Genomic DNA, 18328 nt, shown 5'->3' on the forward strand with positions numbered 1-18328 from the left:
TATAAAAAAGGTCAAACAAATGAGCACGTTCCTCAACGCAAATTTCACTTCCTCGGTATTAGTGCACCATTTGAAACTGAAACTTTTTTTTCTCCAAAAATATAGATTTTCCTCTAATCTGATGCTTCATAAAAAATATTATTGTACCAAGGTAACCAGGTAACAGCAGAGTGAAGAATAAATGTAGTACTAATATGTCCTGTTGGAGAACTATAAAAGAACATCTATATTAGAATTCAGTTATGTATAAAACCATGAGAAGTGTCAGAGATGCCTCACAATTAAAGAAATGAAGGGGGGGGGGGGTGTTGAGACATTCTAGAAAGGATTGCGATGGTGCTGTGATGGTGTGAACACTGAATCAGGTCTTTTTCTCTTTGCTGTGCTGGTATTGTCTGACGCTGAGTCACTGCCACAGGGTAAGCCACTTGCTCTGTACCATGATCACTCAACTCAATTTCTTCTAGAATAAAGTGAAGTATGATCTAGGGAGTCTCTCTCTCTCTCTCTCTCTCTCTCTCTCTCTCTCTCTCTCTCCGTCTCGCTCGCTCGCTCTCTCTCGCTCTGCTGAATATGAGCATGTTACAGAGGCATTCATCTTTAATATGGTACCATGGCAATAATGGAGCAGTTGGCACAAGGCCACCTGTGGCAGCTTAGCGACCAAAGCCAACACAAGACCATTATTCAGCAATGGTAATACTGTTTCAGTCCACTAGGATGTGCTTGAGGTCTGCCATCTGTCCAATGTTTGAATATCAGGAAGCGACAGAGCGGAGGTGAGGAAAATAATAACACAAATCAGCAAAAATGGACAATCTGTGGATGTGAAATAGAATTGTGAGGCTGTAAGTCCCTTTAAACCCCCAAATATGAACATATTTGTTGTGTGTGTGTGTTTGTGTGTGTGTGTGTGTGTGTGAGAGATACCAAAGATGAGAAATTCATGATCACATTGTCATGTTGTTGTTATTTACTGCAGCAATTAAAATGATGATCTCCATTTAATGTGGTCTGGACGGGGTCTTGTTTAGAGATAAGAAGTCATGTGATCAACATCATGTGACTGGCACACCGAGTGTAAAACTGGCAGAGCAGCTACTAGGTGTACAGTTTCTTAAAACGAAGGAATGAAAAAGAGAGAGGGAGAGACAGCGAGAGAGAAAGGGAGCAAACAGAGTGAAAAGAAAGAACAAAAAATAACAAAGGGGAAGTCTGGGCTGGAGGGGGCTTGTTGGAGGCTGCTGGGTCTGGACCGGTCAGTTCTCGGAGAGCGAGAGGGCCAGTGCTGCCTGCAGCGCTGCTTCCTCATCAATGCTGTAGTCCTGCACACACACGCACAATAAGGGTCCGTGCAACATATGAAGAACACGGCTAAAAACAGAATTAACATACATCCAAGTACAATCTTATAGAACTGCTTCACCCACACATTGTAAGTTACCTTTAGTGCCTACTAGTTTTAATAGTATTTAATAGTAATAGTACTAGTATTAACTATTAGCCAACATTGGGGGGTTTTTTTAGCGATCCCTTTACATTATTACAACAAAGGGAAAAATGGATGTGTGTGTGTGTTCCTTCTTACCACAAATGTGTCATAGGAGAACTTGTGCCGGTGCAGGAGGTGCTGCAAGAAGTTGGAGCTCTTGTAGCTGGGGTCACCCCAGGGCATGGCCGAACACACCGGACACACCTAATAACAGGAGTGCACACATTAACCCAAAAATCACTTATTATTCATTACTCTGGCCAAATGTGGAGAAACATTAACATGGACAGTCACTGGACAGGCTGAGCGAACTGGACACACTGGTGAACAGGTAAGATCATTTTGCATTAATACCTGTATGATCGCAATATATATGGACAGTAATCTGAGATTAGAAAACATACACACCAAATTCATTTTATCCTCAATCCAGAATGCAAAATAAATGTCTGAAATAAACTGGGTGGGTTTCGTGAATAGATTTTCCCTAAAAGGTATGGGTATGCAAAACCTTGTTTTCATACGAGCTTTGCTGCAGAAGATCTGTTGGATTTTCATAAATCTCTCAATTCAATTATTCGTACCTTTTTGTTTTAGAGAATAGCAAAGAAAAATGAATTCATAATTTTTCAGTAGACCAAAAGAAACATCTTACACTCCAATTTCTTTTCACCCATGCAAATTGATATCTTTTGGACAATTTCAAAGACACCAATGAAGAACAAAATTAGGGAGAACATGTTTTGTATGTTCGTATGTATGTTTTTTTCAGACAGGGTATAAAATAGCTTTGTTCATAAGACCAGGGCAAAACAGTCAACATAAAATTATTTGTTGCAAAGAAAAGTTCCAGTTCTCAACTTTGGAAAATATGCAGTTTGTAACTAGTTACAGTAAAGATGCAAACATAAATAACAATTGGAGGTAATTTTCCCCTCTCCTCCAGTAATTAACTTGAAAAGATGTCCTTCACTTGGCGATACGTTAGTGCACGGTTATGTTCCTGCCACACCAACAGAGAAGAGGTTGAGATGTAGGATTAGTGGATGTTTTACATGTAGTTGATGTTAATATTGTGATAATGTAGATCATGGTAAACTTTATGATAGTGTGTCTGACAGCTTATTATAAATTTATAAACAGTAACGCTACTCGTGTTATTCATGTTATAGGTTTTTAGATTGGCATAAGACATAAGATTGCATGGCAGAATGTATCATCAGGAAAGGTAATGAGGAGTATGCTAGATAGCAAGATATTTTAAATTAAAACATTCATATAATCATTCCATGATTAAATTATTAGGTATTGATCATATTCCAGACATATGTAGGACAGGTAATGATGAAGAGTAAATTAACCTTTTGGATTTCTACATTGAAAGCTACTATTTGTCCTGGATTAATTGAAGTGCTTAATTAGACCATATTTATAATGTTTATGATTGTAATGCGCCCTCTAAGGTTGAGTAGACAGTGAGACATTCCTGTATTTTGTGTAAGATTTCAATGATCCATTCTTGGCAAGTTAATTAATTAATTAATTATTGGTGTATGTGTAATTAAGAGTGCCATAGAGATTTACTGTCGTCTGTGTTTGAAAAGATTATTTCCATCTAATTGCAAACCTATTTGGAGACATGCACACTACAGTGAAGCCAGTCAGTCTGGATATCTGCCTCTCTGCAACTGCATGATTTATGTAGTTATGGGTTTCTGGTGTGGGTCTAGGTTAATATTATTCCTATCACACTAAACGCAAAATTTTCACTTTTGGGAAAATCAACATTATACTTCAGTCGTATTACTTCAGGTGTCCTCCAGGGAACAGTATTGGGACTAATTTTCTCTCATATTTTGGCACTGTGAGGTGGGCATGACATTAGGTCAGGATGACATCTCTTTCCATTGCTATGCTATGCTGATGATACACAAACTGATTTTCAGACTCTGCCAAATCTGCACATCATATAATCCAAGGCCTCTCTTGATGTTATATGATAGATGATCCATAACTATATGCAAATGAAGAACTGCAAATCTTTAGACATCCTTCTAGGCACTTCTTAACAGATACCACTTCATACTAGAATCAAAAAAAAAAAAAAAAAAAGATGGAAATTGCTCACATTACCATAATGGCTGCTGAATCTCGTCATCTTCTTTCGTTACAGATTGTTACAGAGTTAAAATGGATTCTACACTGTCGTGTGGTTCTCATATCAACTCAGAGTGCACGATTTTCTTTCACCATCTTACCATCTTCCATCATCTTTCAGCACCAAACTCCTTTTATATTCCTGATGCTGAGAAGTTGATACATGCATCTACATCTTGGATGGCTCTCATGGCTGTTGTTTCAACCAAGCGCATTCAAAAAATACACCATGTACAAAACTCTAATATACATTGTATTCAACATGTAAACATGGTCAAATTATTCCACTTTTATATCACCTTTGCACTGGCTTCGTTATGCAGAATTTGCTACTGGGAATTCAAGATTACAAGGTACAAGATACAAGATCACAAGGAAAGCGCACTTTCTTCAGACTCAGCTTGTGTGTAGTATCTTACCACTCCTCAAAATAGACGCTAAATACGTAAGGTACACATCCTCTTATCTGCTGATTGGCCCACATACTCACAACTGTGCACCATTTTGTATTTTGAAATTCACTACACCCCTGTTTGTTAAATGGGCTCCCTGAACTTTTAAGGACCTCAAAAACAAGTGTTCCTAATAAAAGTTATTACAAAGTTATTACTACATTAATAGACTATATAGTATTATTTAAAAAGACACTTTATATACATACATTATCATATTTACATTATTATTGTTGTTATTATTAGTATTATTATTATTAGCAGTATTTAATTTAATTACCACTTTGTTGGGGTCATTGCGATGGTTCTCCATGCAGTGCTTCACCAGCTCCTGTTGGTCCAGGTTTCGGGCCCCACAGTAGGGGCACACAAATGTTGATCGGTTTGGAATATTGCTGTGAGGCAGGAAAGAAAAAAACAAAAACAAATAGAATCAGTTTCTCATCCCATATGACACAGCAGACACCTCAGTAAGCCTGAGGGGCCGGCCAAAACCTCGCATCACCCCAGGATCCAACAAACACCTCATTCCATCCCAGAGGCTGGCCACTGGGGTCTGCCAACACCTTGCTCTGCCTCAAGGGCCAACGAACACCTCTCTCAACCTCAAGGGCCAACAAACACCTCTCTCCACCCCAGGGGCCGGCCAACACCTCGCTCCACCCTGGGGCCCTGGCAAACTGCATGCCCCAACATGTTACCCATTTCACACCTTAATGATAACTTCTGAGACCACGCAAACAGTGCGGGTTTTATATTTACATACAGGTTTACTGCTGTTTAGTCATATGAAGGAAGGGTAAGTGTAATATCTTACCTGTAGGTCAATCACACCAACTGACTAATCTATTTGACATGCTCTTAATATGAACATATCTTCCAGACACTATTAACCAGGCTAGGGTGTGGAGATTAGGACAATTTTTAAACATGCACATCTGTACAAACTGGTCCAAAGGGCATGGGATACAATAAACTCTTAATGGCACACACAAAAAACAAGTAACTGCCTATGGCAACACATTAGCATCTCCTAAAACATGGCCATCATAAATCTCATTCTGTTTCAACAGCATGGCCGTACACAGACGCTGTAAATGTACTTCACGTTTACATGTTTATTAGCTTCTCTGTTAACAGGTTGGGCTGCCTATTAGCTTAGTGTGACTCTGCCAAGAAAATTTTGGATGGGAACAAATCCTTCTCTGGAGGAAGACACCCATCTGCCAGGTAAGCAACAGCCTTTGAATTCTGTCCCACATTTTGATCACATTTAATACGTCATCTTCATCTTCCCCTAGATGCCCCTAACTGGGCCTAGCTCCGCCCAGCCTCGCTCAGCCTTGGCCCACCCAGATCCACACTCAAATAGCCAGGTGGACAGAACAGTAAGCATGTGGACATTGCACTGGGCAGTCTAAGCCCAGATAGACACCGAGAACTGATTAAGAACAGCCTCCAGCATCACCCCGAGGGAACCTGTCACCACACTATAGGAAAACCCCCCAGTATGTCCCAGTTAGTTTTACACAACCATAAGAACAGGAGAATTATTAGCACTTGATAAATGATGGGGGGAAAAGCATAATAAGACAAACTGCATATAGATAATGACATATGTAATACTCATACATCAGGGAAATACACATAGCATCTGGCATTAAGAAAATCTGTTAAGTGAAAGTGGAATCTAACGAATTTAGCATCCGTATGCTAACAGCATATGAAAGCGCTGCCAGGGAAAGTAGCCACTGTTGTGAGGGAGCACGCCAAACTTCTGCAGCTCGCCAAATGCTGCTGATAGGCTGGCTAAGAGCAGGTGCTGTAATCAGATGAGACCACGTTTGAACTTTTTGGTCATTATCACAGATATATTTGGCACAAGAGGAGTGATGCACAAATAGTGAAAATACCGCATGGCTGAAGTGAAAAGAAGGCTGGTGTTCCTGAACTGATTTAGTTAAAACGCTACCTCAGGCATTAGGAAGCCTTATCATGAATTCTCAGTGGTTAGTAGGCTGCATGTTGAACCTCTAAACATACCAAAGTCCAAACTGCACACACACACACACACACACACACAAACACAAAATGCAAGCCATGAAAATTGACAGTTTTTGGTCATGTATGTTAGACACTATTGAAATTAATCCTCTAAATAGCAAAATGGCATTAATAACAATTTCAAATATGAGGGACACACAAAGTTTCACTAGGAAATCAATCAATCTCACTTTAAACTGGCAATTTGGCTGAACCACTTAAAGCTCAAAGTGTAAGCTTACAGTAATAGGTGTGGACCTCCGAGATGTCTTTATATAGCATGATAATGTAATGAGATCTGTGTTAAGTTCCCTGAGGTCTCAGCACCTGCTCCTGCATCCACTGGACTGTATTAAGTCATTAGCAGTTAGCTCAGGAGATATTTATGTGATGAGCCCCACAAACCCTTTGAGACACAGAGACATCCTACACAGGAATGTGAGGGTATCTTCATGTTCTTCTTTTGAAGACCTACAGGACCTAATTAATTCTTTCTACATTTCCTGTTCCCTCCGGATCGTCGTCATCATCAAAAGTGTAGGGGAACACACATGCCAACATGTGTGCAAGCACCCACACCCACAAACACACCCACAAATGCAAGCACACACACACTATGTGTTTATGTAAGTGTGTGCACGCATGTTTGCGTGTGTGCATGCGCATGTTTGTGCAAGCATATACACATGCACAGAAGCATAACAGAGTATATATGTGTATGCACTGTGTGTGTGTGTGTGTGTGTGTGTGTGTGAGCAATGCTTTGTGTGCACATCTGACAGCAGGTATGAATAGTGAAACGCTTCCCTACTTTGTGTGTTTCATAGTCATTTGTGCCTCTGAATGTGTCGACCTAGGCAGAGCAGCACCCGGTGAAGAAGTGTGAGTCATAACAAGCATTTCCCTTCAGCACAGACAAAGCCCAACCAACAAACAAATAACATGACAAACTCTACAGCCCCCATACGCTCACACTCCCTCCACAGTAGTCCAGCATTCAGCTGACAACCACCCATTTCTGGCCAGGGAGCCGGTGCCCAGCGCTCGTTGTTGCCGCCATAGTCTCCCTGATCAGACTCACCTGCGTCTGCTCCCGCAGGCGAGCCAGCCCTGCTCAACAACCATGCTGGATCCCGGTTTTGACACGAGTCCACCCAAGTGCAGCTATAGGATATGTAGCTAATGTTATTTGCTTGCTAGCATAGTCCACATAGTAGAAACCATGGCTGGTTTACATCAGATATCTGACGTACTCAACAGCGGTGCCAACAGCGGTGCCAGAAAAGAAAGTCAGCCACCGGCTCCTTAGGAGCAAATAAATCAATAAACAAATAAGTAAACAAAGCTCAACTCCACTTTGGTGACATTTACAGTGACTGCCAATGCCGTTTGTAATTACGCCGATGACAATCGGTGGTTTCAACTGTGACACAGTGCCTGTCCCAGATCTGGGGTCAATGGCACAGGATAAATTCAAGCCGCAAAAAAGGCTCTGACGTGGGTCAGCCCCCTGTTAGAAACAGGTCAGAAACAGGTAATGGCTGCAAACGTGATATGAAAGGGTGTGTCAGGACTGCACTCACCTGGGAATGGGTTGAGAGGTGGGGACCACAGGCATAAACTTTGGGCAGTTAGCCATCTGTTCCTGGACCTTTGTGCAAGATGAGATGTGAGAGCGCATTTTGACCAGCGTGACCTGGGGTTTGGCACGGGATGATAGAGGGTAAGGAGGAGGCCTGTTTTGGGCTTTGATGAAGAAAAAAAAAAACATTTGGAGGTGTGTATGTGTAAAGCTGTGTGTTGCTCTGAGAGAACTCACTTTTTTACTGCATCCAGTGTATGTGTGTGTGTGTGTGTGTGTGTGTGTGTGTGGACTCACTTTTTTACTGCACCCCCGGCACGGTGCTTTGTAAGAGGAGAGCTGCTTTTCCACACTGGAAGACTTGTCCACTTTCTTTGGGTCAAAAGGCATGCGGCACAGGGGACATAGTGGGGATGTCACCTGAAGACATGGCTGAAGACAGTCCCCACAGAACCTACACACGCACGCGCACACACACACACGCACATGCAATCAATTGACACCTCTGGAAGCAAATCAGTGACTTCCATTTCTTCCGATTCATTTACATTGACCCAGTTTAAAATACTTTTCATGTTCTTTATGAAAAAGGAATTAGAAAATGCAAAGCACATTTCACAAATGATGAATCCTAAAACAAGTGTATGCAAAAATGATAGCCAAGCACAGAAATCATTATATCCTCACCCACCATGTAAAGCACACCTTTTCGTTCACGATGGGCCGATGACCACAAATATCTAATCATAAATAATGCACTTAGAAATTACATTTGTAATGTATTTTTTTTTAAACAAGTTTTATAATACAAAACATTTCTTAGCTTGAACATTCAAAACACCTTCCCAAATAAAGTGAGCACTAGGTGTCATTTCAGGTAGACTCTGTGGAGAGCCTACGAGGTTTTTCCAGCTGCAGTGCTTTTTAGGCCTGGGGAGCTGCTCCCCCTGCCTCTCTGCCTGGCCCAACTCCAGAGGTCAGCTACAAAGCAAGACGCTAGGAGTGTGTGGGGCTCCCAGCCAAGGCTGAGTCCATGATAGCATGACTCAGCACTGGGAAATGGGATGGGGGTCACAGGCTGGGGCACAGCCCCTCTCTGACTGATGAGCCTGGGCTTTAAAGGACAGCTAAAGCAGTAAATCACTCCAGGCTCCTCCGCCAGCCCAGCGCTGCGGTTTATAGGCTTGACGAGTCTGAGACTGGCATTAGACACATGCTGCTCGGTCACCGTTAAAAAAAAAAAAAAAAAAAAAAAAGATGGAGAGGGGTGACCATAGGGGAAGACTCCAGGAGAGAGAGAGAGAGAGAGAGAGAGAGAGTGAGTGAGTGTGAGTGTGAGGCAGGGAGGGGCCGACAATAATGGAGGGAGAGGGGAGAGAGACAGAGAGATGGAGGCAGGCAGCCAGGAGTAGCTGTAGGTATGGTGCTTAGTCACAGGCTCTTTCTATCTGAAGGATGTGCAGTCTCAAATAGAGCTCCAGATATTATATATTATATATATATTATTCCTCCTGATAGTAAACTACTAAACTATATGGTACTGTGGAATTACCTTAGTTCTGACTCCTCTCTGCTACATAAATTCCCTATCTGTGATTAGTGTTCTCTTTGACCAACTCCCTGTTCTCCATGACTCCTACTCTCTGCGCTTGATCTTCAGTAATGAGGAGTTCGACTTTCTAATGCAAAGCAGAAACCGCCCAGATCTCCAGACCAAAAGCTTCCCCTTTCTAGAGTTTTGGATTCATTCCCCAGATAGTTCATTAGTTCATTAGTTCACCTTTCTTTTTGCATTAAATAAGGTCAGTGCTGCAAAAAAAAAAAAAAAAATACTTCCTATACCAATAGCCGTGCTAGCTTGTCTTAGTAGATGGAGAACCAACAGCCATGTGTTTGTTTCCCTTGTTGGCTGGTTCTTTTTCAAACTGGCCCCTGGGCCACTTGTGATCTTGGCAAACACTTCTTGAACATGCAGAGGCACCAAATCACCCAATCAACAACCAACAAGCCAATCCCATGGGTCCCTGCAGGAACAGTCTGGCTGGCAGCTGGGTCAACTGCAGATTAATGCAGCCAGACCCTCACCTTTGTTCATTTCAGTCTGTGTGCCTGGGCTTTAGAAGACCAGAGGAAACACCAACCCTGGTTTTTCAGAATCACAGAGAACCCTGGGAATCATCCTAAAATATCTTATCAGTAATTCAACAGAAGGTTGAATTACAGACACTTCAAATAGGTCCAGCCTCAGAACAATGAACACATGCATCTGGAAACTAAACTCACTTCTCACTGAAAACTGCTCACTGAGAACTGAGGATTTTTATTTATTTTTTTAATTACAAGGGAAGCCACTCAGATGAAAGGTGCCAAGCATAATAATATAAACTCCAAGGTCACTTATACTGGAAACATCTTTGCCATGCTAATGACCTAAGACCAATTTGATAGTTGCATAAAACCCCACAATCTCTACAAACACAGCCTCCAAGGCCAGAGAGTGGGAATGTTTACAGAGAGCTCAGAGTCTGCCCCACAGAACTGAACAGTAATCATAACAGAAATGTGCAGTCTGCTCAGAAAGATGTTCTGAAGGGTATTTCTACCCCCCCCCCCCCCCCCCCCCCTCCACCCCCTTCCCACCCTGCTACACTGGAATCATGGTCATGGCTGCACTTCAGACACTTGCTTGGGTCAAACGCAAATTTATAAAGAAAAAGGAATGTATAAATCTATAAAGAGAGAGTAAATACGGTCCAATATCCTACAGCAGGGGCTCAATTCAAACTTCACATACCTAAAGGAATATTTCTAACAAAAATCAAGTTTTCTACTTTCTCCAAGTAAACTCTTTCAACACATGTTGACATGGTGTCAAATGTCTCTCTTTGGATTTGCTCTGGAAATATATTACGTTAATGTGTCTAAAGCATGCAGGAAGCTACGTTAGCCTACAATCTCTAGTGCTGCAGTTATGCTTTAACTTGTTTTGAGGCAAGTGGAAATTAGTGCAAATCATATTTCGTTTTGCACTTAGCGCAACAACTGTATCAGCAATATCTCTAACATGAAATCCCCTTTGTCTCAGCGTTTGAAAAAAGACACGACTGATACGCCAGTTATGTACACCCAATACTACATACACACAGACACACCCAAACCATAAACTTTAAGCAAAGATTGAGAATAAAGCATCACAACACACAAAAACACATACACAAACACACACTCACAAGCATGCATGCACACACAAGGGCAAGCGCACAGCTTTGGCACAGTTTTGCAAAGATCATATGATGACACAGCGTGATGAAATAAAATCCAAAAAACACAAAAAGCTTTTCTGAGTCTCTTATTGAGGTCTTGGAAGACAGATTGGCACAAATGGCACTTATGTGGTGAGGGCAGGATTTCTCGGGATAGCTCTGGCTGTCTCAGAGAGACGCGACAGGATAGGAATAAACGGTTTACACAGAGAAGTCTACACAGGGCAGTCTATGCAGAACAGCTACATGCACCCTGTAGACTGGCTGACAGAAAATCAGCTGGCAGTGCTGAGCTGCTATAGTTGTACTATGCAACTGCAGCTTATTTCAAGAAGTATTAAACCTCACTGGGGCATTTGGCTTACACACCAAACATGCTACAGAAATTGGATGACTGCTGGTATTAAATAATTTTCAAAATAAGTAAAACATTCAAAGATGCACACAAAGTAAAATGTTTATTTTATGATGCATATATTGGCCTTCTTGCTTTCTTCACTGGCATTATGAACTATTTATGTGAGAATAAGTTTGCATTCAATTAAAATTCAAGTAACAATTGTGTCATTCTTGTGTCAAGCTAAATAAACCTTTTAAAAACAGTACAAAATGAAGAAAGACCTGGGGAAGAGCCAAACCACTTCCTCTCATCAGGGGTATATGCACACTGACAAAACAAGTAGCCTCTACAAACCCACAGTAAACCTGTGTGTCTTCCCTGCATGCTGTATTTGTTAGACTCTGCCTTACTTGTTACCTCAGTAGAACAGATGTTTTATTGTAGGTAGGTCACCTGAGGGTTACCAAGGTTTTTTCGGCATGTTATTTTCTTTGTAAACTTGAAGCACCAGATTAGTGCTTTGATATGCACGCGCACACACACACACACACACAAAATCTCTGTAGCAGAGCGACAGAGGGATGAGGAGCGTGTCTTTGTCTTACCCTCCACTCCCTGCTTCTGCCCTTCACCACTGGCCTGCACTGGTCACTCTCAGCTTTCACAAACTCACAAATCAATTCCACTCATTGGCACCTTGATCTCTCCCTGCCGTATCAGACAAACGTGCGCTCGATGGTCTTCCGTGCACTTGAACTGAGGCTCAGTGGATGTGCTGCTGATTAATTTAGTGCTTACTCAGCTTTCATCTTATGCATGTGCACAGATGGAGGATTTTTTTAATATACCAAAACAGAATTCAAAGCAAGCACTGCATCAGATGTCAAAGCGCCGTGTCTTCTCAATGAGTGAAATATACTAGCTTTTCACTTTAACCAGAGTTAAAACAGCCTGCAATTAACCCAGCTGATCCCAGGTGAACCCATCTCAACTGATCTGAACCGAGCAGCATTTTGCATAATGAGACAAAAGAAAACAACATATGGAGGAATGTTTGTAGGTGGCATGTGTAAACAACCTTGTTCGTGCCCGTATGTCTGCGCATCACTTCGGCTGCTTGCCATCACCAAAGCCCTCACCTCCTCGTAACTGTCTTCACATAACAGGATTTATGCTTTGCCATCTCATTTTGCAGTGGTGAATAATTCACCAGACTGCTTAGCTTCACCGCTGCCTGTGTTAGTGAAGCAGAAATAATCAGAGACATATTCTGGCGGTGATCAGAGAGTGAGCCCAGATTACTGTTCTAGGTTGAAAATGGCTCCCTGCTCTTCGAGTGACACGAAATTAACCAACCCGCTGCAAAATGGACTCAGGAAGAAGTGGGAGGCCTTGGCGGAGTCTCAAAATAGCTTTGTGCTGTTTTCAAAAGGACAAAATTAGCACAAAGCAGGGACAAGCAAGAATTACTTCATATCTTTAGAAACCAAATAAAGTTAAATCTTAAGAGTTTTAACAAACAGGGAAACGCATGCTTTACAGCACAGCATATCACTTGTTAACTGATAACGGTATGTTGACATTTACAGTACTGATGTCAGCAGGTTGAAGTGCACAAAGAAGTACAAAGAACACATCACACCATGTTTTATTGTGTGCTGACCAAGAACCAACATTCCAGACAAGGTACACTGGTGAATATTCAACCAATCCAACAAACATCCATAATTTTGGTCAAAATCATGCCAGTCATGTCACATCAGTGGATCACTAACGTGCTTTAATGTATAGTAACGCATATTACCATCAAAATATAACAACGTCAAAGTCATATCGTAACTCTTGCAATGAATCTCATTCAATCCTGTTCTGCTTATTGATGAACAGGCTACCAGCAATGGAACAAAACCTATTACCAAATGAAACAACGCTGATATTCTTACATGAGCAAAGGTTAATTGATTGTTTCCACTGACTGCTTCAGATGCTATGTCTGTGGAGGGGGAGGAGCCCAGAACCCCAGACATCAGTCTAGCCAGAACACAAGCGCTCAAATTCAACTGAAGCATCTGTCATTCTGAGTGTATGAGAGAGCTGGCAGCCAGCCAAATACCTCCAGGGCTAGGCAGGTGTGTGTGTGTGTGTGTGTGTGTGTGTGTGTGTGTGTGTGTGTGTGTGTGTGTGTGTGTTTCATAAATGAGAAAGACAAAGCCAGAAATAGACAGAGAGAAAGAGAAAAAGGAGGTGGAGAACAATAAAGAGACAAGGAAAGAAAACTTGGACAGACACATTCTTTCTGGGGGGGAGGAGAAAGAGACATTCAGGGTGGCGTCCTTCAGTTCTGAAGCACGTGAGAACAGAATGTCTTTTGTCCTTTGAGCAGGTGAGGAGTAGAGAACAAATCTAAATGAGATATACTGCCATGGACAGATGGACTGTTATGGTTAGCAGATCAGAGAGTTATCTCTGCCCCCTCCCCTGCTATAGCACCACCAGACATAACTGAAGGTAACTGGATTTGTTATCCACGACATGCCTTTAAAGAAATATCAAAACTGATATCCTGTATTGACATGATTCTCTCCAATTATTGCTCTCGGTTGAACCAAGAAAGCATCTGTCATTTCTGTAGATCAAGTTGTTTATATTCCTACAGAGAGAAATGAAAACTAAGAAAGAAAAGACAGACAGAAGGAAAGAAGGGTGACTGCTTAAAGTGAGGCCCCCCACCTTCCTGTTATTAGCCATGATCACGCACATTCCACACAGGGTCACACGACTGCGGCTCGTTTCAAACCACTGCGCATCCATGAGAATCCACAGCCGCTCCTTGCCGACCCCGTCACACTGAGCACTGCTTTACCTCCTGCAGATGGAGCAGATGGAGCCTCTAGTGTGGCGGGATTAAGACCAGGATTAGGATGAGCGGCTCTGCATCAGACGTTGCTCCTCCGTCTCATCTGCGGGCCGACATTTGGATGCTGGCGTGTGTGCAGGGAGGAGCTTCCTCTCTTGGGGGGGAGCGCAGATAGAGTGGGCGGACGGTGCCCTCTTCTAATTCCTCATGCTGAATGAGTGAGTGTGGCATGTGCACTATTCCTCTGTGCCAACACAAGTATCCACATGCACCAATGGTTGTTTGCTTGCGTGCACACACACACACACACACACACACACACACGCGCCCCTACATGTACGTATGCATGCACATATGCACTCGTGCACAACCTTCATGGCAGCCCGAGTAGAAAGCTCCAAGAAAAAAAGTCTCCAAAGCAACATGTTGGGAGTTTATGAGATCTCCATGGAGACCACGCTGGTGTTTCACAAGTCTGAGAGCCTCTCGCTCCTGCTGTCCCTGTTTGAGAGGGGAAAACGAATTTAACCCCCCCCCGCATTTTAGCATGCAGCCAACAAGAGCCCTCACATGGTCCTCGGTCGGAGGAAGAACAGCCATCCCGTCTATGGTGATGGACTCATACTCCTCCTCCCTAGCGCATGCCGAGGGAGCGGAGGTGAAAAGGTGGGACCCTTTCTGTCTCCACCCCACCCTTTTCTATATGCACTGCTCCCTTGTTGCCCTTACGTGACAACAGAACGGGAGCTTAGCATTTTGTCGTAGGGTGTGTGTGCATTTGTGTGTGAATGACAAATATTCATTGTGTGCGTCTTGGTAGAAATTAAGCTCTAATGAGATTTTGAGGCAATTCTGTCCCTGATGTGGGATTCTAGTAATGAGTGCAAGTGTGAGATTGGTGTGTGTGTGTGCGCGTGTGTGTGTGTCACCCTCACCACCGGTGCTAGAATGTTTTGCATTTTAGTTTAACCTTCGCCTCTGTGAACATACGCTGACTGATGTGCAGAATTACCAGCCGAAAGCTTCATCTTTTGCCCGAGGCCATGAGGTGTAGATGGGCTCTGGCAGGGAGTGGGGAACCCTCAACACGGGACGATGGAAGCCCAGGGGAGCCTGCAGCGCAATCAGAGTCCCCACCACTAGAGACCAAACCCAACACTGCAGCTCGCACTGACGACTCGAACGTAAGGGCCAGACATGCGAGGGCCAGACACAAGAACATGGTGCTCTAAATTTCACCCTCAGCAACCTGAAATCTCTCAGTGAAAAGCAGTAAGAGACACTGGGTCAGGCCAGCCCTCAACCCACACGGCTGATATCACACGGGAGGCTGATCAAAGACGAAAACGCACCGGCCTGACCAGGCCCCGTTATTTATATATGGTCCTTTTGATTCACCCTTTAAAAATTCTCATACAAAAGGGCGGTGACGGCACTTTAAGCTGTAATGCAGGAAGTGGTCAATAGCGATCAACACAGCATCACCTCTGAGGCGCTAGCGCCATTTGTCTCGAGTCTTTACTGCTTTTCACCACCACATCACTGTTAAAGCTATTTTTGTCCCTTCAAAACAGCATATATATTTATTTTACTATCGATAAAATTTTATTTTGCAAAAAAAAAAAGGGAAATGTACTTGAATATACAAACCAAACATGCAACATGGTTCTGTGCGCCAGAGTAAATAATATTACAGTCAAAGAGCTCTGGGCTAAACTGCAGGTTCCTTGCCCTCTCCACGTACACGCAACCTGACTGGATCAGACAGTGTGTGTGTCTGCCTACCTGCTCTACAGTCAGGGTGCGTGCGCTGACCAAACGCTGCAGGGCATACAGCACTGCTGACTCTGGAGGGTTCCCCTAATATACCATCCACTTTTAGAATTTCAATACAATAACAAGTCTCTTCAAGTAGTGCAACAAATAGCAAATAATTAAAAAAATAAACAATACACATATATGCAATAATGCTAACAGGCATGATCCATTTCCATGGAATGCTTTGCCACATTACTCTAGAAAACAGCCAAGTGGTGTTAAAGCTTCAGCTTGTGCATTTTTATCATTTTATCAAAAATGTGCATTGAAGGCAATGAAAAGTGATTTTTATGCACGTCAGACATTTTTAGATGTGCATTTTAACCATGAATGCTTTTATAATGATGTGGACATGAAATTGTTTAATATGTTTTCAATCTGTTAAACATTTAAGACATTTTAATAATTTTATCAGTGTTAAATAACCAGGCTTGTGAGGCTATAATAGGTGGTAATTTATTCCTTATTCAGGTTTGGTATATTACAACTTAAAATGACTGATCATGAAACATACACAAAGATTTTTTGTCTTAAACATGCTGTATAAGAGTTTAGTTTTCTCACGTGCCAAGAGTCTTAGAGATGACGAGGCTATTTATTTAAAATGTAAAAGTATGCAAATCTCAGGCTTTCTGTAAGTAATGTTAGATCTTCTGACGTTTGCATACTAGTCTTTATGGACCTCATTTAAACTGTTCTTCGTTCTGCTAGTTATCGCCAGGGTTTTCTGATGGGTGGTGTCGAAATCTTCTCTAACCAAGTTCTCCGACCATAGCCTACGACATACAATGACCCTTATGTGACATCAGACACTAAAGAAAAGAAAGGAAAAACACAACGAGAGAAAAAATAGGGGGAAAAAAAAGATTAATTTTAAAATGACATGGATATCATCACTCGACACATACAAACGAGCTAATAAATCGACGAGTGCAGCATCACTCCAGCACATCTGTAGCCCACAAACCGATGGGCTCGGCTATACAGCTGGAAACTTATTACCACGGGCATGCCCATCCTCTGTCCAGTTCACCCTGCGCGGCGGTCGCCTCACTTCTACTTTTGTCCAGACACAGATGTGGCCGTCCGTGTTTTCTCTACACGGGCTCACGAAGTCTACCACCTTGCTGGCGTTGTTCAGTACTCCAGCTCACGCGCTGTAATCCGGCTAGAAAATATGCATCTCTTAAGTATGAAGTGCACGCTCGTGCGCAAAAAAAAAAAAAAAAAAAAAAAAAAAAAAGTCCCATTATTTTAAAACATTTATGTGACCAAATTTTTTTTTGCACCGGTCCAGTGAATGCACATTGAACATCGCTGCGTTACACCGAAACGGGCCGGCTGACAGGCAGGCAGACAGACAGGCTACGACAAAAGAATCACTATGACAAAGAATCATCCGTGTTGTAGCTTAAAGGCAACAACAGAGGCACAAAGGAACGGAGGCACCATCTTTGGTTATAGCTCTTGGTTTCAAAGAGCGATGTCATAGTTCATGAAACGACAACTGGCGTTTAACATATTAATAAGACAGAAGTTAATAGTTGGGGTCCATCTAATTGTTTCATTTACAGGACAATGACATTTAACAAAAGGCTTGCAGAAAGATGATTTTAAAAATGACTTAATTTCAAGGAAATTGGAAAAACTCGCACGTTCTGTGATCTGACTAACCGGTTACGTACAAAAAAACAACAACAACAGTTGCACAGTTTTAAAACATTTTTTATTCCATCAAATATCGTTCGTTGAGTCAACAAAGAAGGCTGACACGGAGCGCTACGAGCCTACAACATCGAAGTCAAGCAACTGTACTCACGTATGTGCGCAGCTTGCGATGCTGACGGGTTTGTGGTACACCTCCAAACAAATGGGGCAGGAGAACTGACTCTCCAGACTCTCCCCGGGCGCGGCTGCAGCGGCCCCGCTCTGCTGCTGCTGATGCTGCCTTAGCTGGGCAGCCGAAACAAAACTGCGGAACATCGCCATCATGAACGCGGATCTCGGATGGCTCGCCGCTCTTGGGGAAAAAATAGGGTATGTTCTCCTGTGTACTGCCAGTACACCGAGTGAACTCTCAGCCCGTAGGATTCCGTGTTTTGAACGACTGGTTCAAGGAAATGAACAAATCAGATGACATTAGACGGAGCATCTGTTTCCACCACGCAGCCAACGTTAACCAGGAGGACACGCCGTTGTAGCGAAGAGGTAAACATTACAGGGTAGCTTTAACCCAACGCTTTAAAGCCCCGTTAGGCGAAGGGTGTGATGGGATTTGTAGTTTAGTGCGTCGCCACTTTGTCAGCACAACGACGTCAAGCGAC

General features: G+C 42.7%; 1 protein-coding gene and 1 long non-coding RNA gene across 4 annotated transcripts; both read right to left on the bottom strand.

The window, feature by feature from the left end:
• Positions 1-943: 943 nt before the first annotated feature.
• LOC113575709 (E3 ubiquitin-protein ligase RNF166) lies at positions 944-18291 on the bottom strand. 3 transcript variants are annotated; one of them, XM_027007359.2, is made up of 6 exons: positions 17824-18291; positions 8024-8180; positions 7728-7840; positions 4382-4496; positions 1589-1696; positions 944-1325 (listed from the first exon to the last, which is right to left on the bottom strand). In XM_027007359.2, the coding sequence occupies exons 1-6, from the start codon at positions 17994-17996 to the stop codon at positions 1260-1262; spliced, it is 732 nt and encodes a 243-aa protein (XP_026863160.1). In that variant the 5' UTR covers positions 17997-18291; the 3' UTR covers positions 944-1259. The 3 variants fall into 3 exon arrangements, with proteins under 3 accessions (XP_026863160.1, XP_035376891.1, XP_026863161.1); XM_035520998.1 differs by lacking the exon at positions 17824-18291 and adding an exon at positions 14060-14105; XM_027007360.2 differs by lacking the exon at positions 17824-18291 and adding an exon at positions 11935-12031.
• LOC118240451 lies at positions 16445-17815 on the bottom strand. The gene is made up of 2 exons (XR_004775419.1): positions 17007-17815; positions 16445-16816 (listed from the first exon to the last, which is right to left on the bottom strand). It is a non-coding gene; the product is annotated as an uncharacterized LOC118240451 (long non-coding RNA).
• Positions 18292-18328: the final 37 nt, after the last annotated feature.

This window comes from Electrophorus electricus, chromosome 21, assembly GCF_013358815.1.
Source record: "Electrophorus electricus isolate fEleEle1 chromosome 21, fEleEle1.pri, whole genome shotgun sequence".
In the NCBI taxonomy this organism is placed as follows: Eukaryota; Metazoa; Chordata; class Actinopteri; order Gymnotiformes; family Gymnotidae; genus Electrophorus; species Electrophorus electricus.